The sequence below is a fragment of the Quercus robur genome, chromosome 4 (assembly GCF_932294415.1).
Source record: "Quercus robur chromosome 4, dhQueRobu3.1, whole genome shotgun sequence".
Taxonomy (NCBI): domain Eukaryota; kingdom Viridiplantae; phylum Streptophyta; class Magnoliopsida; order Fagales; family Fagaceae; genus Quercus; species Quercus robur.
The window spans coordinates 51,366,939-51,388,612 of record NC_065537.1 but is presented as its reverse complement, the minus strand read 5'-3'; the positions used below and the strand labels follow the sequence as shown (position 1 = coordinate 51,388,612).

The 21,674-nt window shown below is 33.2% G+C and overlaps 1 protein-coding gene across 1 annotated transcript in view; it reads left to right on the top strand.

The window, feature by feature from the left end:
* Nucleotides 1-21,300, top strand: part of LOC126722900 (uncharacterized) — a 41,785-nt gene extending 20,485 nt beyond the window's left edge. The window contains exon 2 of the mRNA XM_050426050.1: nucleotides 20,853-21,300. Coding sequence (XP_050282007.1) covers nucleotides 20,853-21,068 — 216 coding nt within the window. The 3' untranslated portion in view covers nucleotides 21,069-21,300. The remainder of the gene's footprint in view (nucleotides 1-20,852) is intronic.
* Nucleotides 21,301-21,674: the final 374 nt, after the last annotated feature.

Below are 21,674 nucleotides of genomic sequence, written 5' to 3'. Positions count from 1 at the left end.
AAGTAGTGTAATATTGTTTAGAGTTATATAAGATGTAACTTGAACCCAAGTAATTTTAAAAAACTATTATTAATTGGCTATATGTTTCCTTGCATTTAAAGGAAGTTTCTTAGTTATGACTAATAAAAAAAACTCTAGGGTAAATTATTATTAATCCTACCATATATATAGAGTCGTGATCCAAATCCAATGTGTATGTTTTTAAACCTTTTAAATGCAACCAGATTAACCTAGTTATTTAGCCAAGTGATTAACTAAGGTAAATTATACAGAACTAGTTTAACACATATAAATCATATCATTGACAAGTGCGGAAAATAAAGAACACAATGATATGATAACCCAGGAAAACCAAATCGGTAAAAAACTTAGGGAGGATTTAACCTAGCTATCCTCAAGGTAAACAAACCCACTATAGAGAATTGAAGTTTACACAGTAGCGACTTAGACCACTAACATCCTATTGCTACCTCAAGTAGGAAACCTACTACCACGACCACGTGACAGCTCTGAGTCCACGAACTATTTCTCTCTTGGATTCACAGCAAGCACAAGCACTCCCGCTTGTATATCTTTAAGCTCTTAAATCAACAACTGAATTGATCACCAAGCTCTCGACATCAATCTTGAGATTGGAAACCTTAAGTGTGTATAAAGGCAAACACCTCTAGATCTCACAAAAGATTCACACACACAGCATAAAGAGCAATCCCAAAACGTGGCTAGGGTTTTCCCTTTTATACTTAAAACAAAACATAAAACTCTACACATCAAACGAGCTTGGGCTGAGTTGGAAAATTCTGCAGAAAAAACAATCTGCACAAGCTTCGATCGATCGATCGAGTCTAATTCTCGATTGATCGAGCGAGGCAGATTTACACAGTAAATCTTGCAATACACTTGATTCCAACTGTACAATAAACACATACTTTGAGCAAGTCTAAAACAAGACTAAACGTTTTGATCATGGTTTGCCAACATTAAAAATTGAAGTTCTAATACATTTAAACCTAAAGTCTTAGAACCCAACAAACTCCCCCTTTGGAAATCCGTGACAAAACACAAACTAAACAAAATGCTCAAAGTTGACAAAAACAGCCCATTACAATAACATTGCCCAACACAACAAATTCAACCTAATCATTATCTATCAGTTGCAAGTGTAAACAGCAGCACAACTGAATCAATCTGTATATTCCTGTAACACTTAACAAACAATAAACGCATATGTGGAAAATACAAGTAAAACAAAATAAATTCTTGATTTCACATAAACATAAACTACAAGACATATATCATGAATAACCTCATAAATATAAAATCAAGAATCTATGTTGCATAATGTGGAACAAGAAACATATATAAACACATCACGGTATCTCCCCCTATCAAAGACAACTCAAAATAAAACAAAATACTTCATGAGCCAAAGAATATAAATACATGATGAAGCACCTAGATATAATCTAAAGCACCACAGCTCCAAAATACGAAAATCTCCCCCTATCAACAAAATCTCCTACCCATATATACTCCTCCTTTTTGTGAAGAATTGCCAAAGGGCAATCACTCATCATCAAAAAGAGGTGGCTGAGGTGATTGTCGAAGACTCTCCAAATCTGCTCGTCAAGACCAAAGCTCATCAAACATGTCCACCAAAACCTAACCATGAGCCGCCTGAACGGTCATGACAGTCTCCAGCATACGACGAATGTTCGAATCATCCAAAGTAGATGGCAGAGGAACAATAGTAGCATTCGAATCAACGTATGCATCAGCAGCCGGATCACCTATAGAAGAGGGAGGAGGAGGAGGAGGTGGTGCACCAGATGAGGAAGAATCAACTCTAGGGCATTTAGAGCTAGCTCGCATCTAAGCAACCCTCTGCCTAAGAAAGGTGGCACCTATAGGAGTAATAATATGAACAGTCTCAGACGCCGAAAACTCATCTATTCCTAGATGTAACAAAATCCGGTGAATAAAGACGCGGAAGAAAAGAGCATGAACAGTAGAACTACTCCTATGTAACTCAATCAAAGAACGAATGAAAAGATGAGGAAAGTTCATAGGAACATCAATGACAAACGCATACAAAAATGCACATCTCTCCAAAGGAATGGTGTGCAGATGAAAGATAAGCCAGATCGAATGGCAATAAATCTGAAAGAAAAGATAGTGAATCTCAGTCAACTCGTGAAAGGTGATCTGAGGATCAGAACCCCACTAGATAGAAGTACCAGTAATAAATGACATAATGTCATCAAGGGGCAGAGACTCATCGTAAGGATAAACAGAATGCTGGACCAGTGGCACCCCAAAAGTAGTAGCCACTACAAAATGAGTAATGGTGTACTCTTCACCTTGTATCCAACTTCTCACAAAAGTGTTGGAATCATAGGATTGGACAAAGAGGTTCAAGTAGAACTCTCTGATTAAGGTAGTCAGAGGAGGATGATCAACATCCAACAAAGGCAACCAGCCCCGACAGTCAAAGTTTCTCCTAATCTCTCCATCTAACTCATCTAAAAAGACCTTACGCTCAACCCACACAATCCTACGAATGTTCAGCTTCTCATAAGTTTCCTAGTTTTTCTCACTAAGGAACCTTTCACTATCAAAGGTGGGGGTAGAAGAAGAAGAGGTGGAGGCTCTATGAGCTCTAGTCTTCCTAACCATGATGCTAAAAAGTAGAAAGGAAAGACAGAAAAGAGACAAAAGACAAAAACAAGAAAAACCAAGGGCAAACTACAAGTTAGCACAAAAATATAGAAAATAACAATCTATATGATGCATGAACAATATCAACACATGATGCATGCTCTAATGCAGTGAGAATAAGTTCAATTGCACTTCAAAATCACAAAATCGGCTTGAGCATAGAGTTTATCTCAAAAACCCCAAATTTTGAAAACCATTTTTCACAAATCCCAACAAATTGATCAATTGATCATTACACAAGTGAGATAACAGTTTATATTGACCAAATCAATCAATCAAACCAGCGAATTTCATCAATTAAAGCTCAATTGAACAAAAACCTCAAATCGGGTACTTTCAAGCCCTAGAAAATTAAAATTTTCCAAAATCAACAAATTGATCAAATTAATTCCCAAGAATCAGATTTATATCATCCCACAACAGAAACCCAAAGATCAATTTTGAAAGAAAAGGCTTAAATCAACAAAAACCCCAATTTTCTATAGGTTCGAAATTTTCCCAATATGCATGATAAAAATGCATGAAACTTGAAAATAAATGAAAAATGAATCGTATAAAGGTCTTACCGGCCTTAGCGGACAAAAACCTTTGAAGAAATTCGAGGGAAAACAATAAAAATAGTGATTGGAAGCCTTGACCGATTAACGAGAGAGAGAAAAGTGTTTTGAAAAAGTTTGAAAGTGATTGAACATGTGAAAACTCAAAGTTTTAAAAAAACTCTCTATGGGATTTTCGATTGATCGAAAATTAGATTCGATCGATCTAAAATGCCTTCGATTGATCCAGAAGCAGTCGAGCAGTGATCGAAATGGTCAGATTCAAACCAAAATTTTAATCACATTTTCAATTGGTCGAGCAACAGTTTCATCACTAATTCAATAATTCATTAGCATCAAACAGTTTCACAAGCAAATTTTTCTTATCAAGTTCAAGAGATACAATTTTCTTTAAGCCTAGATCAACACTCATAGCATCCTTTGCAGCAACTTTGCGAAGTTTATTATAGGCTTCTTGTAAATCTGCATCCTTAGAGAGTTCCCCATCAGAAGGGTTCTCTTCAACAGCAACACTTTCATCAACTACAACAGTAGCAGTGAAAGCAGTGGAGTTTCCATCCTCATCACTACTAGACTCATTGTCAGAAATTTCATCATCACTAAGGGTTACAGCCATAACCTTACCCTTAGACCTCAAGAATGTTAGACATTCAGATTTCACATGATCATACCATTGATAACCAAAACATTGTTGACCCATAAAGTTATTAGAAGGTTGACCTACTTTCTCTTTAGGTTTTTCAGTGTTATTAACCTTAGTGGGATCATTCCTCCTAAAATTTCTAGGTTTAGCATTGTTCTTGCCTCTTGCCCTTCTGTTATTGTTCCTAAGAAAGTTTCTAAAGTTCTTGGCAAGATAGGCAATCTCTGTAACAGAGAACTCATCATCAAATCCATTCACATCAACATCATCAACAGATTTAAGAGCCATTGATTTGGATTTGCTTATCTTAGGTAGGTCCAACTCATAGGGCTAAAGAGATCCTACAAGTTTATTAACAGGGACAGAGTCCACATCCTTGCTTTTAGTGATGGCAGTCACTTTAGGTCTAAAATCCTCAGTCAAGGATCTAAGAATCTTACTAACAATTTTAGGTTGATCATAGATTTCACCCAAATTATAAGCAGAATTAACAATGTCATTAAGCTTAGCATAGAATTCATCAAAAGATTCATTATCAGACATCTTAATACTTTCAAATCTAGTTGTTAACTGCTGCAACTTATTGATCTTAACTGCCTTTGTGCCTTCATGCAGAGTTTGAAGAATATTCCAAGCAGCGTGAGCAACCTCAACATTAGAGATTTTCTTGAATTGTAGCCAAATTTTTTCCATAAACATTGATCCTCTTAACAATATTTTAGGTCCTTACAAACAAAAATAAAAATTCCAAGAAAAACTTATTGAACTATAATTTTAAAAGAGATGTAATTTGTAGTATTGATAATGAAACTATCATGCAACGATTTCAAAATAAGAAAACTCATAGAAGGGAATTGTAAGATTCTATATATTTGCATTTTTTTTTTTTTGTCAATATATAAAATTTTCTTTTTATTAGATTTTGTATAATTTAAGTTTCATAATAACCACACAAAAAAAAAAAAAAAAAAAAAAAAAAAAAAAAAATCTAGAGCTGCCACTAAGGTGAACTCGCACCAAATGGAAGTTCGAAGCCTCCAAAGGAGTTTTAGCATTGGATCGCCGTATAAAAAGGAAGAAAAACTGGAACAAAACTTCGAATTTTTCAAGAGACACGCGGACTGTAATGTTAGATGGAAGAGTTGAACAAAGTGACAAAGGCAACCAAGGTAGAGAGGAACTAAGAAATGAGCTTTTCAAGATAAAGTCTATAATTAGAAATGGAAGTGATGAACAACGTTACCAAGGCACCCAAGGCGGTCAAGGTGCTAAAACTAATACCAGCTCTACATAAAGCATTGGGTTAACAGAGAGATCATGAAAATAACTACTGCATTTCATGTAAATCAATAGAACAAAATACTTGATTCAATGTATTTGATAGATTTTTGTTTTTCTTGTTAAAGAGAAATATCTGTATTGCAAGTTGCACTTGTGTCACACTTGATTCAATGTATTTTTATTGTTTGATCTTTAATTTCAATGTACTTTGTATTATTGTGGGTATTGGGTGTAAATGTATGAGTAAAGTTCTACACTGAATAATAATAATGAGAAAAGTGGATGATATATATCGGTAAAACTAAGAAAAAATCCAATTCAAATTCAAATTGGAATTTAATTAGAGTCTAATCTAAGTTTTAAATTTTATGTCATGTGTCCCTTCTAATCTAAGTTTTAAATTTTTGTGTTAAGTGAGTTAATTCAATGTAAAAATTGGATTTCAACCTTAAAAAAAAAAAAGTTATAGTTTGATCTTGCCCCACGTATCCCATATAATCTAAGTTTTTTTAATTTTTGTGCTAAATGAGTTAATTTAGTATAGAAAATGAGGAGTCCAATATAAATAAACTATAAAATACCTAATCATATAACTAAAAACAATACACATTTGTAAGTCATTTGTGTAATATACCATAACTATGTATAGTCCATTACTAACTTGGTTATATATATTTCAAATCAAAGTTTAGAGAAAATTCAATTAGAATCAAAATTGAATTTTGCTTTTGTTAGCTTTCCATACAAATTTAATTGTTTAGGTTATGTTTGGTAACAATTTTTTTTTTCTATTTTCAAAAACTCGTTTTTGGGAATATAAAGAAAAATAATTTTCTTGTATTTTTTAAATAAAAAACATGTTTGGTTAGTTGAAATTTAAAAAAAAAAATACTTTTTGAAGAAAAAAATAGAAAATACTAAAATATGATGTTACTAGGATTTGAACTCTAATGCTAACTTATTAAATGAGACAAATTCATTAAATTAAATGCATGTTTTCATTAACTTTTGAGAATTAGAAATTGAAAACAATCTTTTGCATGTTTTCAGTTTTCTTCACAAATTGAGTTTTGAGAATAATTTTTGTTTTCTGTCCATTTTGGGTTGCAAAATATGTTTTTCAGTCTCAAAAAAAGAAAATTGTTTTTGGAAACAAAAAATAAGGGGAAAAAACAATTGTCAAACATACCCTTAGATTTTTGCTTTTATTTTTTTTTATGAACTAACGAGCATATTTTTTGTATAGTTTCTATTCAAATATTTTGTATGCGAAGATATAGAATATAACAAACTATAACTGAGCTGAACAATTTCATACATCTATCCACATTCAATTTAGGAGATACTATTTGACCAATATATTATTTTATTTGTGTTACATATAGTAGAATTTCATAAACAGTAATTGTGAATTGATATTGTATATGTAGTATCTAATAGTGATTTTCAAAGTTATATACATAATAGCAATGTAATGAGAAACTTGGTGCAACTAGTATTATGAAAATTGCAAGAAAAAACTATTTTAGTAACTCCTAATGTCCTTATTTGTTTTTAGACCCCTTAAAACACAACCAGATTAACATAGTTAATTAGTCAAGTGATTACTTAGTCAAATTAATCAGATCTAGCTTAACACAAATATATCATATCAATGTAAAGTACGGAAAATAAAGAACACAAAGATATCATGACCCAAGAAACCAAACCGGTAAAAACCTAGGGAGGATTTAACCTAGCTATCCTTAAGGTAAACTTGAATCCACTATGAAAGAATTGAAGTTTTCACAATAGCGACTTAGACCACTAATATCCTATTACTACCTCAAGTAGGAAACTTACTACCACAACCACGGGATAGCTCCGAGTCCACAGACTACTTCTTTCTTGGATTCCCACCAATTACAAGCACACCCGCTTGTGTATCTTTAAGTTCTTAATGCAACAACTGAATCGATCACCAAGTTTTTGACATAATCTTGAAACTTGGAAACCCTAAGTATGTGTGAATGTAAACACTTCTTGATCTCACAAAAGATTAACACACACAGCATATGGAGCATCTCCAAAACGTGGCTAAGGTTTTCCCTTTTATACTTAAGACAAAACATAAAACCCTACACGTTAAACGAGCTTGGGCTGAGTTAAAAAATTCTGCAGAAAAACATTCTGCCCGAGTTTCAATCGATCGAGTCTAATTCTCAATCAATTGAACCAAACAGAATTGCACAATAAATTCTGCAATAACTCAATTCCAACTTTACATAAAACGCATACACTTTGAGCAAGTCTAAACAAGACTAAAACCTATTTTGATCATGGTTTGCCAACATTACAAATTAGAGTTCTAATACATTAGCTCCTAATCCTTAGAACCTAACAAACTCCCCCTTTGGCAATCCGTGACAAAACACAAACTAAACAAAATTGCTCAAAGTTTACATAAAAAAGCCTAATACAAAAAGATAGCCCAACACAACAAATTCAACCTAACTACTATCTATCAGTTGCAAGTGTAGACAGTAACACGACTAAATCAACCTGTATTTTTCCTAAAACACTCAACAAACACATAAACTCATGTGTGGAAAATACAAGTAAACAAAAATAACTTCTTGATTTCACATAACACACAATAAAGACATATATCATGAATAACTCATAAATATAAATCAATAAGCAATGTGAAACAAGAAACATATACAAATCAATGTATCTCCCCCTATCATGAATAACCCAATCAAAACAAAAATACATCATGAGCCAAAAATGTAAATACATAATGAAATACCTAGATACAATCTAATAGCTCCACAAGCTCCACACAAAAAATAAATAAATAAATAAATAAATCTCCCCCTAACTACAAAAATCCTCTACAAATGTACTCCCCCTTTTTGTGACAGAATGCCAAAGGGAAATCACACATCATCAAAAGAAGGTGGCGGAGGCGATCGTCTCAAATGCTCCAAATCCGTTCGCAAAGCACGAAGCTCATCAAGCATGTCCACCAAAATCTGTCCATGAGCCGCTTGAACGGTCATGACAGTCTCCAACATACGTCGAATGTCTGAATCATCCGAGGCAAGAGGTGGAGGAACATCAGCTGTAGCAGAATCAGCAGCATGATCAACAGGCTCCTCAGCCATAATATCACCTATAGAAGAGGGAGGAGGAGGTGCGAAACCGAAAGGCTCTACCCTAGGGTGTTTAGAGCTAGCTCTCAACTGAGCAACCCTTTGCCTAAGAAAGGTGGCACCTATGGGAGCAACTATGTGTACAGGCTTAGACGTGGGAAACTAAACTAAACCTAGATGCAAAAGAATCTGGTGAATAAAAACGGGAAAGAATAAAGCATGAGCAGTAGAACTACTCCCATGAACCTCAATCAAAGAATGAATAAAAAGATGAGGAAAACTAATAGGAGCATCAGTAACAAGGGCATAAAAAAATGCACAACGCTCCAAAGGAATGGTGTGCAAATGAGAGATAGGCCAAAAAGAATGACAGCAATCCTAAAGAAAAGATAATGAATCTCAGTAACTCAGCAGTGGTGATCAGAGGATCAGAACCCCGTTGGATAGAAGACCTAGTGATATAAGACATGATGTCATCCAAGGGAGGAGACTCATCATAAGGGTAGACAGAATGCTAGACCACTAGCACCCCAAGGGTATCAGCCACTACCGAAGGGGTAATGGTGTACCCTACACCCCGTACCCAACTCCTCACAAGAGTGTTGGCATCATAGGAGTGGAAAGAGAGGTTCGAATTGAACTCTCTGATCAAGGTAGCCGGAGGTGGATGAGAAATATCCAATAAAGGTAACTAGCCCCTACGCTCAAAGTTACGCCTAATCTCAGGATCCAGCTCATCTAAAAGAACATTTCTCTCAACCTAAATGTTTCTCCTAAGGTTAAGCTTCTCATACACTTCCTGGTTTTTCTCAATTAGAAACCTCTCACTATCAAAGGTGGGGGAAGGAGAAGAAGTGGAGGTCCTATTGGCTCTAGTTTTCCTAAGTATGATGCTAAGGAAAGAACAAGACAAACAAGAAAGAACCAAAAAGGAAACAAGAAAAACTAAGGGCAGACTGCAAGTTAGCACAAAAAAAAATATAGAAATAAAAATTCTATATGATGCATGAACATTATTAACACATGATGCGTGCCTTAATGCAATGAGAATAAGTTCAATTTAGCTTTAAAATCACAAAATTGGCTTGAGCATAGAGTTTACATCAAAAACCCCAAAATTTGAAAAACCCAATTTCACAAAACCAACAAATTGACCAAATTGATCATTATACATGATAGATAACAGTTTATAATGACCAAATCAATCGACCAAACAAGCCAATTTCATCAATTTAAACCAAATTGAACAAAAACCCCAAATCGGGTACTTTCAAGCCCTAGAAATTTCAATTTCACCAAATTCATCAAATTGATCAAATCAATTCACCAAGAACAATTTTATAGTGTCCCACAAAAAAACCCAATGATCAATTGTGAAAGAAAAAGCTTAAAACATCAAAATCCCAAAAATTTTCAAGGTCCGAAATTTTCCCCAAAATGCATGATTTAATGCATGAAACATGAAAATAAATGCAAAAGGAATGGTAAAAAGGTCTTACCGGCCTTAGAGGAGAAAAACTTTGCAAAAATTTTGGAGGAAAACGACAGAAATCTTGCTAGGAGTCTTGGACCGATCGAATAGAGAGGGAACATGTTTTGGAAAAGTTTGAATAGTGAAGAACACGTGAGAAACAAAGGTTCTAAAAAACTTTCTATACGATTTTCGATTGATCGAAAAATAGGTTCGATTGATTGAAATATACAGAACCAAGCCAAGAATTTTTAATTGCAATTTCGATTGATCGAAAAACAAATTCGATCAATCGAAATACACAAAGCCAAGCCAAAACTTTTAATCGCAATTTCGATCGGTCGAGAAACAGATTTGATCGATTGAAATTCTGGAAAAACCAATTTTTTGAAAAACAAAGCAATTTTATACAGAAAATCTTCAAAGCATTGAATTTTATGAATAAAATGCATGAGCATGAGATAAAATGCTTCTCAAAAACACTTGTTTTGAACCCAGTTTTCCCAAAATTAAGATTTTCAAACAATTCTCCTTAAATTCTCAGGCTTCAAACACATTTTGTATAAAATTCAAGAAATTTTCAAACTTGGTTGGCCAAACCAAAATCACACACAATAACATGTACAAAGTTTAGCAAAGAGTAACTTGTGTAGTGTGTGCAACTAGCAAAAACTTGAAATACATGTGAGGTAATATGTAAATAGAAATCAACTACAATTTCTACAAAATTCATCACATAGAATTTGAAAGAGACTATCACCTAAAGAGTTACATCATATAACTCTCACATCTCCTAAAAAACAAGCTTGCAATCATGTAAGTTTCTTGATTTGCCTCATAATATACACACCAATTTTATTTGAGCAGAAACTTATTAAAATAGCCGGGATAATGTACACACCAATTTTATTTGATTTTGAAGTTATTAAAGCCGAGGCTACACCTTATGTTCTTTTTGTGCATGTGCTATACTTTCTTGAGTACAAAATCTTACAATATGCATTAAGGTGTTTATGATTGGCTAGTAAACAGTGATGAGATGGTTATTTATGCCTTTCTCAATAAGTTCAAATCCGACAATCAAAAGCATGTGACTTCAAGATCAAGATCATGTGATCAAAAACTATAAACATCTTCCCACACAACATGCATGACAAACCCATGCAGGCTTATCATGCAACTTGCCCTTAGAAGGGTTAGGAGCCTTAAGTTTAGACTCTTGAAAATCAACCCTAATCTTCCTAGGAGGTGTAACTTCTACAAATTTAGCCTCACTCACAGAGGGTTTGACAACCTCACTTACAGGGGGTTCGGAAGAAGAAGAAGGAAAAAAGTTTGTAGAATGGGGTGCAGGCACAAAGATACTTTCTACAAAACCTAAGCCAGTTTTATCAAAGGGAGACTTTTGAACACTCAGAATGTGATCAAGTTTGGAGCTTGCAGACCTATCAGTTTGTTTTCTAGCAACAGATAATTCAAGTTCCAAATTCTTAACTTTATCAAGCAAAAGCATGTTCTCAATCTTCACATTATTCAATAATTCATTAGCATCAAATAGTTTCACAAGCAAATTTTTCTTTTCAAGCTCAAGAGATGCAATTTTCTTTAAGCCTAAATCAACACTCATAGCATCTTTTGCAGCAACTTTGCAAAGTTCATTGTAGGCTTCTTGTAAATCTACATCCTCAAATAGTTCCCCATCAAAAGGGTTCTCCTCAACAGTAACAAGTAACACTTTCATCAACTACTACAGTAGCAGTGAAAGTAATGAAATTTCCATCATCACTACCAGACTCATTGTCAGAAACTTCATCGTCACTAAGGGTTACAACCATAGTCTTACCCTTAGATCTCAAGAATGTAGGACATTCATATTTCACATGACCATACCCTTGACATTCATAACATTGTTGAGCTATAGTATAATTAGAAGGTTGACCTACTTTTTCTTTAGGTTTTTCAGTGTTATTAACCTTAATGGGATCATTCCTCCTAAAATTTCAAGGTTCAGCAGTGTTTTTACTCTTGCCCTTCTGTTATTGTTCCTAAGAAAGTTTATAAAGTTCTTGACAAGGTAAGCAATCTCTGCAGCAAAGAGCTCATCATCAAATCCACTTGCATCAACATCATCAACAGACTTGAGAGCCATTGATTTGGATTTGCTAGTCTTAGGTAGGTCCAACTCATAGGACTAAAGAGATCCTACAAATTCATCAACAGGGATGGAGTCCACATCCTTACTTTCAGTGATGGCTGTCACTTTGGGTTTAAAATCCTCAGTTAAAGATCTAAGAATTTTCCTCACAATTTTAGGTTAATCACAGATTTCACCCAAATTATATTTTAAATTAACAATATCATTAAGCTTAGCATAGAATTCATCAAAAGATTCATCATCAGACATCCTAATACTTTCAAATCTAGTAGTTAATTGCTGCAACTTATTCATTTTAACAGCCTTTGTGCCTTCATGCACAGTCTGGAGGTTATTCCAAGTAGTATGAACAATCTCAACATTAAAGATTCTCTTAAATTCCTCTATAGAAACGGCATTAAAGATAGCATTCATAACTTTGCTATTGAATGCAACTATTTCTTTTTGAAAAGTTTGCCACTCACTAACAGGAGTAGTGGGCTTCTCCTATCAGTATTCAACAGAGTTCCAGATTCTCTCATCAATAGACTTCAAGAATGCTTTCATCCTTACTTTCCAATAAGCATAGTTATTCCCATCAAAGTGATGTGGAATAACAAGAGAGAGTCCGTGTTCCATGACAACCGAGGTCAAGGATCAGCTCAAAGATCAAAAGATCTACAACAAGAGAGCAACCCGCTCTGATACCACTTATTTGTTTTTAGACCCCTTAAAACACAACCAGATTAACCTAGTTAATTAGCCAAGTGATTACTTATTCAAATTAATCAGATCTAAGTTAACACAAATATATCATATCAATGTAAAGTGCGGAAAATAAAGAATACAAAGATATCATGACCTAGGAAACCAAACCAGTAAAAACCTGGGGAGGATTTAACCTAGCTATCCTCAAGGTAAACCTGAATCTACTATGAAATAATTGAAATTTTCACAATAGCGACTTTTACCACTAACATCCTATTACTACCTCGAGTAGGAAACTTACTACCACGACCACGTGACAGCTCCGAGTCCAAAGACTACTTCTTTCTTGGATTCCCAACAATTACAAGCACACCCACTTGTGTATCTTTAAGCTCTTAATGCAGCAACTGAATCAATCACCAAGTTCTTAACATAATCTTGAAACTTGGAAACCCTAAGTATGTGTGAAGGTAAACACCTCTTGATCTCACAAAAGATTCACACACACAGCATATGGAGCATCTCAAAAAACGTGGTTAGGGTTTTTCCCTTTTATACTTATGACAAAATATAAAACCCTACACATCAAACGAGCTTGGGCTGAGTTGAAAAATCCTGTAGAAAAACGTTTTGCCCAAGTTTTGATCGATCGAGTCTAATTCTCGATCAATCAAGCCAGACAAAATTGCACAATAAATTCTGCAGTAACTCGATTCCAACTTTACATAAAACGCATACACTTTAAGCAAGTCTAAACAAGACTAAAACCTATTTTGATCATGGTTTGCCAACATTACAAATTAGAGTTCTAATACATCAATTCTTAATCCTTAGAACCTAATAGTCTTGGTCAAACTATGTCCTATATATTTAATAACACAAACTAACATCAATAGCATCACTACAATTCAGCATTCACATGCTTAAGTATGGATTACATACTAGTATATATTAATAGCCAAAATTTAGAGAAAATCCAATTAGATTTTAATTTGATTCTCAATTTTGCGCTACATGTTCTATATAATTTTAAAATTTGTAACCAGTGAATTATTGAGTGTAAAAATCAAAGAGCCCAAATCCAATTAAATTCTAAATTATATTTCAATTAGAGTCTAATTTTCCGATATGTGTCCACTTATTTTTAAATTTTTGTGACAAGTGAATTATTGGATAAAAAAAACAGAAGGGTATAAATCCAATTAATTTCTAAATCATATATATATATATATAATGAGAAACAATAACATATTTTAGAAATGTATGATTTTAAAAAAGTGTAAGATAATACTATGTATAATTTGAATCTCTTCTAAAAAAATGTATAATTGTGATTGTTTTTAATTATATTCATGCATATGCACAAGACTATATACTAGTATAACATAATTGATTCTAAACTTATAAGCTTTAACATTTTTGGGTTAAATTGTATCACTATATGTTATTTCCTTCGTCTCAGTTTGTTTGTCCCCTATTTCATTAATTTACAAATATTCTTAATATACCCCTACTTTATTTTCAAAAATATTTGAATTGAAAATTAACAAATATTCAAAAAAATCAATTTAATTAGGGCACCTTTTTAGTTGTCTCATTAAGAATAACTTTTTTTTTTTAAAGCTAATAAATTTACTTAAGGGTAGTTTTGAAAACTTATACATTTTTATAAGGCAGACAAGATAATAAATTATGTTTCCTTAAAAAGTTTGACTTTTCAAACAGGATAAACAAATTGAGACAAAGGGAGTATATTAACTATTCAATTGGAGTTTTCTCAAAGAGATCTCTCCCCAATAGTGAGTTAAATTGTAATGGGTTGAAAGAGATCAAAAGCTATAGTTTAGAGTTGCATGCAAAGGAATTTTTCACAAGCACAATTCAAAGGGCCGGGCAATTTGCCAAGTGAGTTCACCTTTTGAAATTCAATTAAGATAGCAATTTCACCTTTCTCTCATCTCTCATTGACTTAAGCACGAATATGATTGAACTTGAGAGAATTCTGTTAGGACATATGTGTTTCACTTGTTAGGAACATATGTCATTCTTTTATGTAATTGGCTAATCCTTTGACAAAACGCACTTTACTTATATTTGGGTAGATCTAAGATGTGTTTAATACTTCAAGAAACATGTTGTTCAAGTCTAGTATTAAAGCCATGAAGATTGGACCAAGAAACAAGTGAAGAAAAGATGTTCATTAAAGCTGGACAGATAGCTTGACACCTGTAGATAGATAGCTCGACACCTGCTCGACACCTCTCGACAGCTGGGCTATCTATCGAGCCTGTCAGTTGATTGTTATCGTAATCTCGACACCTTTTGATAGCTAGTGGATCGATCGAGAAAGCTCCTGTCTTCTTGACAGCTCCTCGATAGCTTCTTGATAGCTGTATTTGTCGAAGTTTAAAGCTTGACACCTCCTCGACACCTCCTGATCGATCGAGGTTACAGGAATTCAAATTTCTAGATCTAATTTTTGGCCCAAGCTTATGTATTTGTGTAGGGTTTCTTTTCTCACAACCCTAGACCTATATAAGGCATATTTTAGAGGTTGTCACATAAGAGAATACAAGGAGAACATATGCAAAAAGTGACCGATGCCTTATTCTCTCTAAAAGAAGCTACCGCATCTTTGCGCCTTAGGGTTTTGAAACCAAGTGCTTCTTGATCTTCATTGTTGATGAAGTGAAGAACTTTGCAGCCAACATTCTTCTTCCTCAAGTTGGTGAGTGAGTCACGTACTGAGATCCGTGCAAAAGAGTTAGTCACGTACTGGAATCCGTGTAACACAAAAGGTGGCGTTCATATATTGAAGAGTTCAGAGGTTCTGAAACGGTAGAAGGTTTTTGCTGTTAGTTCATTTACGGGGATTGTAGAGTCTAGGGACAAAGGTTTTGTAATAGATCTGAAACTTCTCTTTACTATAGTGGATTGCTTTTCAGGAAGGTTTCCCTCCAGGTTTTTTTACTGTGAAACTAGTTTGTTTCATTAGTTTTCCTAGGTTATCATATGTTGTCTTATTTATTTTTTCCGCTGCATGATTTTGACATGATATTGATGTTTGTTTGTTTTAACAAGTTTTATAGATAATAAATCTAATTAATAACTTGGATTTAAAACTTGTTAATTCTATCAATCGGGGTCTAATTTTCCCAACAAATTCAGTTATGAACTTTTTTACAATATAAGCCTTTAGCCTCTCTCTCTCTCTCTCTCTCTCTCTCTCTCTCTCTCTCTCTCTCTCTCTCTCTCTCTCTCTCTCTCTCTCTCTCTCTCTCTCTCTCTCTCTCTCTCTAAGCCTCATTTCCCATGAAATTTTCAACCCTGATTCTCATGTTGAAGAGTTAGAGAGAATCCTAAAACCCTAGAGCTAAACCCCGTTTCTTCTCTCTACATTCTCCCTCTCTAATTGCCAATTTATATGAGAGACATAGTTGTCAAAACACTAATCGTATCGTGAATCATTTTTTCTTTTTTATGTATCGTGTTGTATCATGTATCGTAAGATACACAAACAATATGTAAAATTTACAGAATATAATATATATATATATATATATATTGTATACTGATTATAAAATTAGAACACATGCAACTATTGACTATTTTAATATTTAACAAAACAAAAAATAAATCAAATAAAAATATATTTATAACATTGATATCCAAATTTATCAAATGTAAAAGTATCAATACATAATATATAAGTCAAAATAAATTTGTTTCACACACCTACCCAATTGCAACCAAAAAACCCAAAGCAGGGCCAGCCTAGACCTGCTTATCATATTCATCTTTTCCTAATGGAATTCATGTTCATGGTCCAGAAAGAAAATATAGAGTTGGAGTGTCAAGGAAAAGAAAATATGAAAAGTGGGGCCAATGTGTGGTCTAAATTTTTAGGGAAAAAAGAGGAAAAAAACTCATACTAGGTTTTAGTATTGGACTAAAGTAGTAGGGACCCAATAATTTTTTTTTTAATTAAAAAAATTAGTAAAAGGCTCAAGTCAAAGTCCAAAATTTTAGAAAATAACTTATTGGATCCTTCTAAAATCTCTAATAAGTTAATTTAAGTCCACACCTACCCAATGTAAACGCAAAACCCAGCCCAAGATCAACTTATTTTTATTCATCTTTTCCTAGTGTAATTCAAAAGAGAAGAATTTGAGAGATTTGCCCTCAACAAACCCCAAAGTCACCGAAAGAAAAGAAATTACCCTTACCTGCAACTTCAACCATTGGAATGCAAAGATTAATTTAACTGGAGAATGCTTCTTTTCTTTGGTGGTGCAGTAGCTAGCGGTTGAAAATAAGAGTGAAAATGGGAAGTGGGCAGATGGCGAATAGAGAGATAGGTGGTAGGTGTTTGTGACTGAGGATTAACATGGCTCTCTAAAACCATTAACATCGAAGGTTTTAAAATTTTAACTTTTAATAACTTAAAAAAAATATTTTATATATTTTAAAACACCATTTTAAATACATCCAACATTAAAAACTCTATTTTTTTATCATTTCATATAAATATTCTTTCTTTTATCACTCGAGTCTCTCTCTCTCTCTCTCTAACTTTCATTTAAATAATAATTTTTGTGTTTACCATCTAGCTACAGTAAGGTATCAAAGATGACACTTTACTATAGCTAGGTATTAAAAGTTTTGAATTTTGTACTATTGATGTAGTGATTTTTTTTTTTTTTTTAATAAAGATTTTAGGTATTAAAATGGCATTTTAGCTATTTTAATGCATTTGATGTGAATACTCTTAGGCATTAGCTTCTTTCTCATTAGTTTGAAAAGAAAAGCAAAAAGATACGTATCATCTTTTTATTAATGTAGAGTAGAGCACAATATGTGAGAAAAAAGATTTTGATTCCAATCTTAATAGTACAACTTAAAACAAAAAACAAAAAACAAAAACAAAACAAGAACAAAAACTTACAAAGCCCAATTACTGGAACTCAAATCGATTCAAACCCTACAATATATGCAAAACCTTTGAGTTTTGTGTGTAGTTGAGAGGAAGCTAGCTTTCATATAGAGATGGAGGTTGCTTTCATGATTAATGCTCTATACAGGTAATGTTGCCAAACATTTTTTACTTACGATTCACAAGATTATCATTTCTATCGTACTCACTAAAAGGAAAATTTTGAAATTTCCTCTTGTTTTACTCAATGGAAATTTTTTTGTCATATAATATTTAACAGAACAATGTCAATAGAGTTGCACATGAAGGTTATATTGACAACGAATATAACTTCAAGGACAAAATTGATAACGAGAACAATTCGGACCAAAATTTATTGTAACCATAATCTAAAAGCAATTAGTAGGACCCAGTTTGGTAGAACAACAACCACTACCAGACATCAAAATTAAGACTGAGGCAGGTTCATGCAGTAGTAGTTGCACAAAAAGCTAATTTGTTAGAAGAGGAAATAGTATGGATTGAGGCTCCACCATATTTATTTTTAAAAAATTATCAATAAAAAAAGACTTAGTGAAGTTTGGTTTGGGTTTTCAAATATTACTCTTAAAATATTTTTAAAATTTATTTTTGACATTAAAACTAAAGATGATTTTTTTTTTTAGTGTTTTAAAAGTAAAAGAGTGAAAAAAAATTATTAGTCTAAAATGTACAAAATGTTTGGGTCTAAATATGTTTGGAGTCTTGGGCTCTAATCACTAATAAAAAGACAACATGTGTCACATCATGTGCAATGCACATGACTTACTTGACTGGTTGAGTTAAATATGTAATGTGCATTATATATAATAAGAACTAATTTTATTCTTTTATTGGTTGTTGAAACTCAAGACCCTAAATATGTTCATAAAAACTTTAGCGAACTCATTTTCAATCTTATGATATGGAGTTGTGGTCTAATGGTTAGAGTCTTTATGTGGGATTGGTTTTAAATTCAAGTGATGTTAGTTCGACTTAAGGACTCCATAATGGCTTTCACTTGTTGAAACAACTAGGGTACGTTTGGTAGGCCATAACAGTAATTATATAGGAATATGAATAGGTATTATAAGAAATACAAGACGCTGTAACATATTGCTTATTACTACTCATTTGTTTGGTGACAAACTTAAGATATATTTTAGGAAATATCTTACTCATATAATTATATTTTCTAAAAAGTATTATTATTTTTTAAAATTTGAAAGAGAGATTAGTTATTTTTATGATTTTTTATTTTTATAATTGTTATGTGCATATGAAAAGTTTCTTTTTTTGGAAATATATTAATTTTATAAATTAATACATCTACTAACACTACAACAAACTTTAGTTATTTCAACCCTCTTTTATCGAGGGTTTACTAAAATCTGTGGATACAACCTATAAATACAAATGCGGTAGGATATATTACTTAACTTTATTTCAAAAGTTATTTAGACCTTCAAAACAAATTAAAACACCCTTGAAATAGGTGTGAAAAAAAAAAAAAAAAACACGTCAGTTTTTTCAGCCCACAACCCTTGATAAAAAATTACAAAACTTTCAGCCCTTGAAAAAAGCCCACAACAAAACTTTCATCCCTTGAAAAAGCCCAACAAAATTTAAAAACATAGCCCAAACGTAACCAACAAACACAGAGCTCTTATCACTCTTTCGTTGAAAGCCTGAAACTGAGAAATCTCACAGAGCGCATGGAGATCTCATAGAGCTCGACGATCATGGAGATCTCATAGAGCTCGACGATCATTGATTAGGTACGATCGCACAGCTCCGATTAGGTACGATCTCGATTTTGTGACTCTTCCTCTCTCTTGGCGTTGTGTTTCTCAGCTCCGGTTAGGTACGAATCACAAACCCTAATTTCCTCTTGATTTTTTTTTTGTTTTTTTGGTTTACCCACACTTTTCATTGATTTCCCCATGATTTTCGTTTCACATTTCTCAGAAAACTGAGCTCATCATCGATTTCCCTATTTCGATTTCTAATTGTTCGACCTTTGCAATTTCATTATTCGATTTCAAATCATAATCTCTGTTTCCTTTACAGTTTTCATACAAATATTGATTGAGTTTTCTTAGACACTCTCTAAGACTTGATTTATTGTGTTTGTGTATTCAAATTTAGTTTTCTTTCTCTCCGTGTGTGTGTGTGTGTTTATTTCAATCTGCATCGTCCAACATGTTGGCTTTGGTAGTGAGTGTTGACTTTGAATTTATAAGGAATAACTATTACATCCCTTTTAGAAATAAATAATTATTCCTCATTTTAAAGAATAACTATTTATAAGGAATGATTATTCCTTATAATAAAACCATAACCAAACTATTGAATGGCTAAATTATAGGAATAACTATTACATTATAGTATCTATTACAATCTACCAAACGTACGTGCTTAATGTGAGGTTGAGCTGTTGATGTCAAACTATAGCTCAAGTGCTCAACTAACTAACATGAGTGTACATTAATATCTTGATGAATAGAAGTTACGGTTGGTAAATGTGAACATTTTGGATTACACGTCTGTTGATCTAGTCATAAATCAAATTACAGCTATACGTACGCGGTACGCTTACAGCTTCAAATGAGAGGAAGCTTCATGCATGTAGCTTAGCGATCCATTGATCTGCATAGGTCACTAACAAGTTTCTTAGTTCCAAAAGACCAAGTCATATAGCTTGGAAAAACTCGTTTTTTAATTTTTTATTTATAAACGTTAAATAAAACAAACAAGAAAAACCCTGCTTTTGGCTCCTCTATATATATTGCCAAGGCCAAACATCCAACTCATAAGTCATAACATCATTAGTCCACCAACAACTACTTCAACATTATTTCTTTCCGTTCTCATAGACTCATATCCTTTTCCACAAAGCGCTTACTCATATATATCATAGTACATATTCTATATATCATCCACAAAGCCTTATATACCTATAGCTCAATATTTCTTCTAAAGAGTACAATCTCCATGGCTAATCTTCATGAGGTTGATCAGCTGCCCGAAGGGTATCTCTTAGATGACGGAATGGTAGTCTTAACTACCACTCCGGCGACAAGCACTGAGAATTCAACCATTTTGGGTGCTAAAAATAATGATATGCATCTATTAGGTCAAAGAAAGGTGAACGACAACTTGGGTGACGACTATCGTAAATTTGAAGGGAATAAGGTGGGAAAATCAGTTCATAGAAGGTTGCTTAAGAAATTAAATCAAGGGGCACCCCAGGTGAACCCGCATCAAATGAAAGTTCGAAGCATTCAAAGGAGTTTAAGCATTGGATCGCCACGAACACCTCCAATTAAAAAGGGAGATGAACTGAAATTGAAGCTTGAGCGTTTCAAGATGCGGACTATAAACATAAATGGAAGTGTTGATCAAAATGACCAAGCAGGCAACCATGGTGGTCAAGGTGCTAATACTAAGTCCAGTAGCTCTACATAAAGCATTGGATAAACAGCAAGATCAAGGAGATCGATGACTACTGCCTTTCATTTAAATAGAAAATAAAAGGTCCTGTTAACATGCTGCTCTTAGGTACTTGTTAATAGACCAATTTATGAATGTTTTTTATAATGCTTTCATGAAAAATATAAAACCTGTCAAAAAAAAATTAAATATTTCAATTTTATTTTTCGATAAAAAAGTTTTTATAAATATCTGCTAAATTAATATCCTGAGCACATTCATTAAATTTTCCCTCGAATGATGAACTTGTTCTGTAGGGATTTTTCTTTTGACAATTTGATAGATTTTTTCTTTCCTCTATTAAAGATAAGTAGCTGTATTGCAAGTTGCACTTACTTAGCCCTTGAATTTTCAGAGAGGAATATACTAATCAACAGCACACGTACATGCATGCTATTGAAGATCTATTAGGATTGTTTTGTTTTCTGGGGTAATTTCTTTTAAGATTGCAGCTTTACAGAAAAGTTTTTTGTGGATTTGATTTATATGACCCTCGAAAATACTTGCCTTATTCAAAAGGGCCTAGACATCTGTTTGAACAAAAACCAATATTTTGGCCCAACAACGTCATTTAGTTTTTTT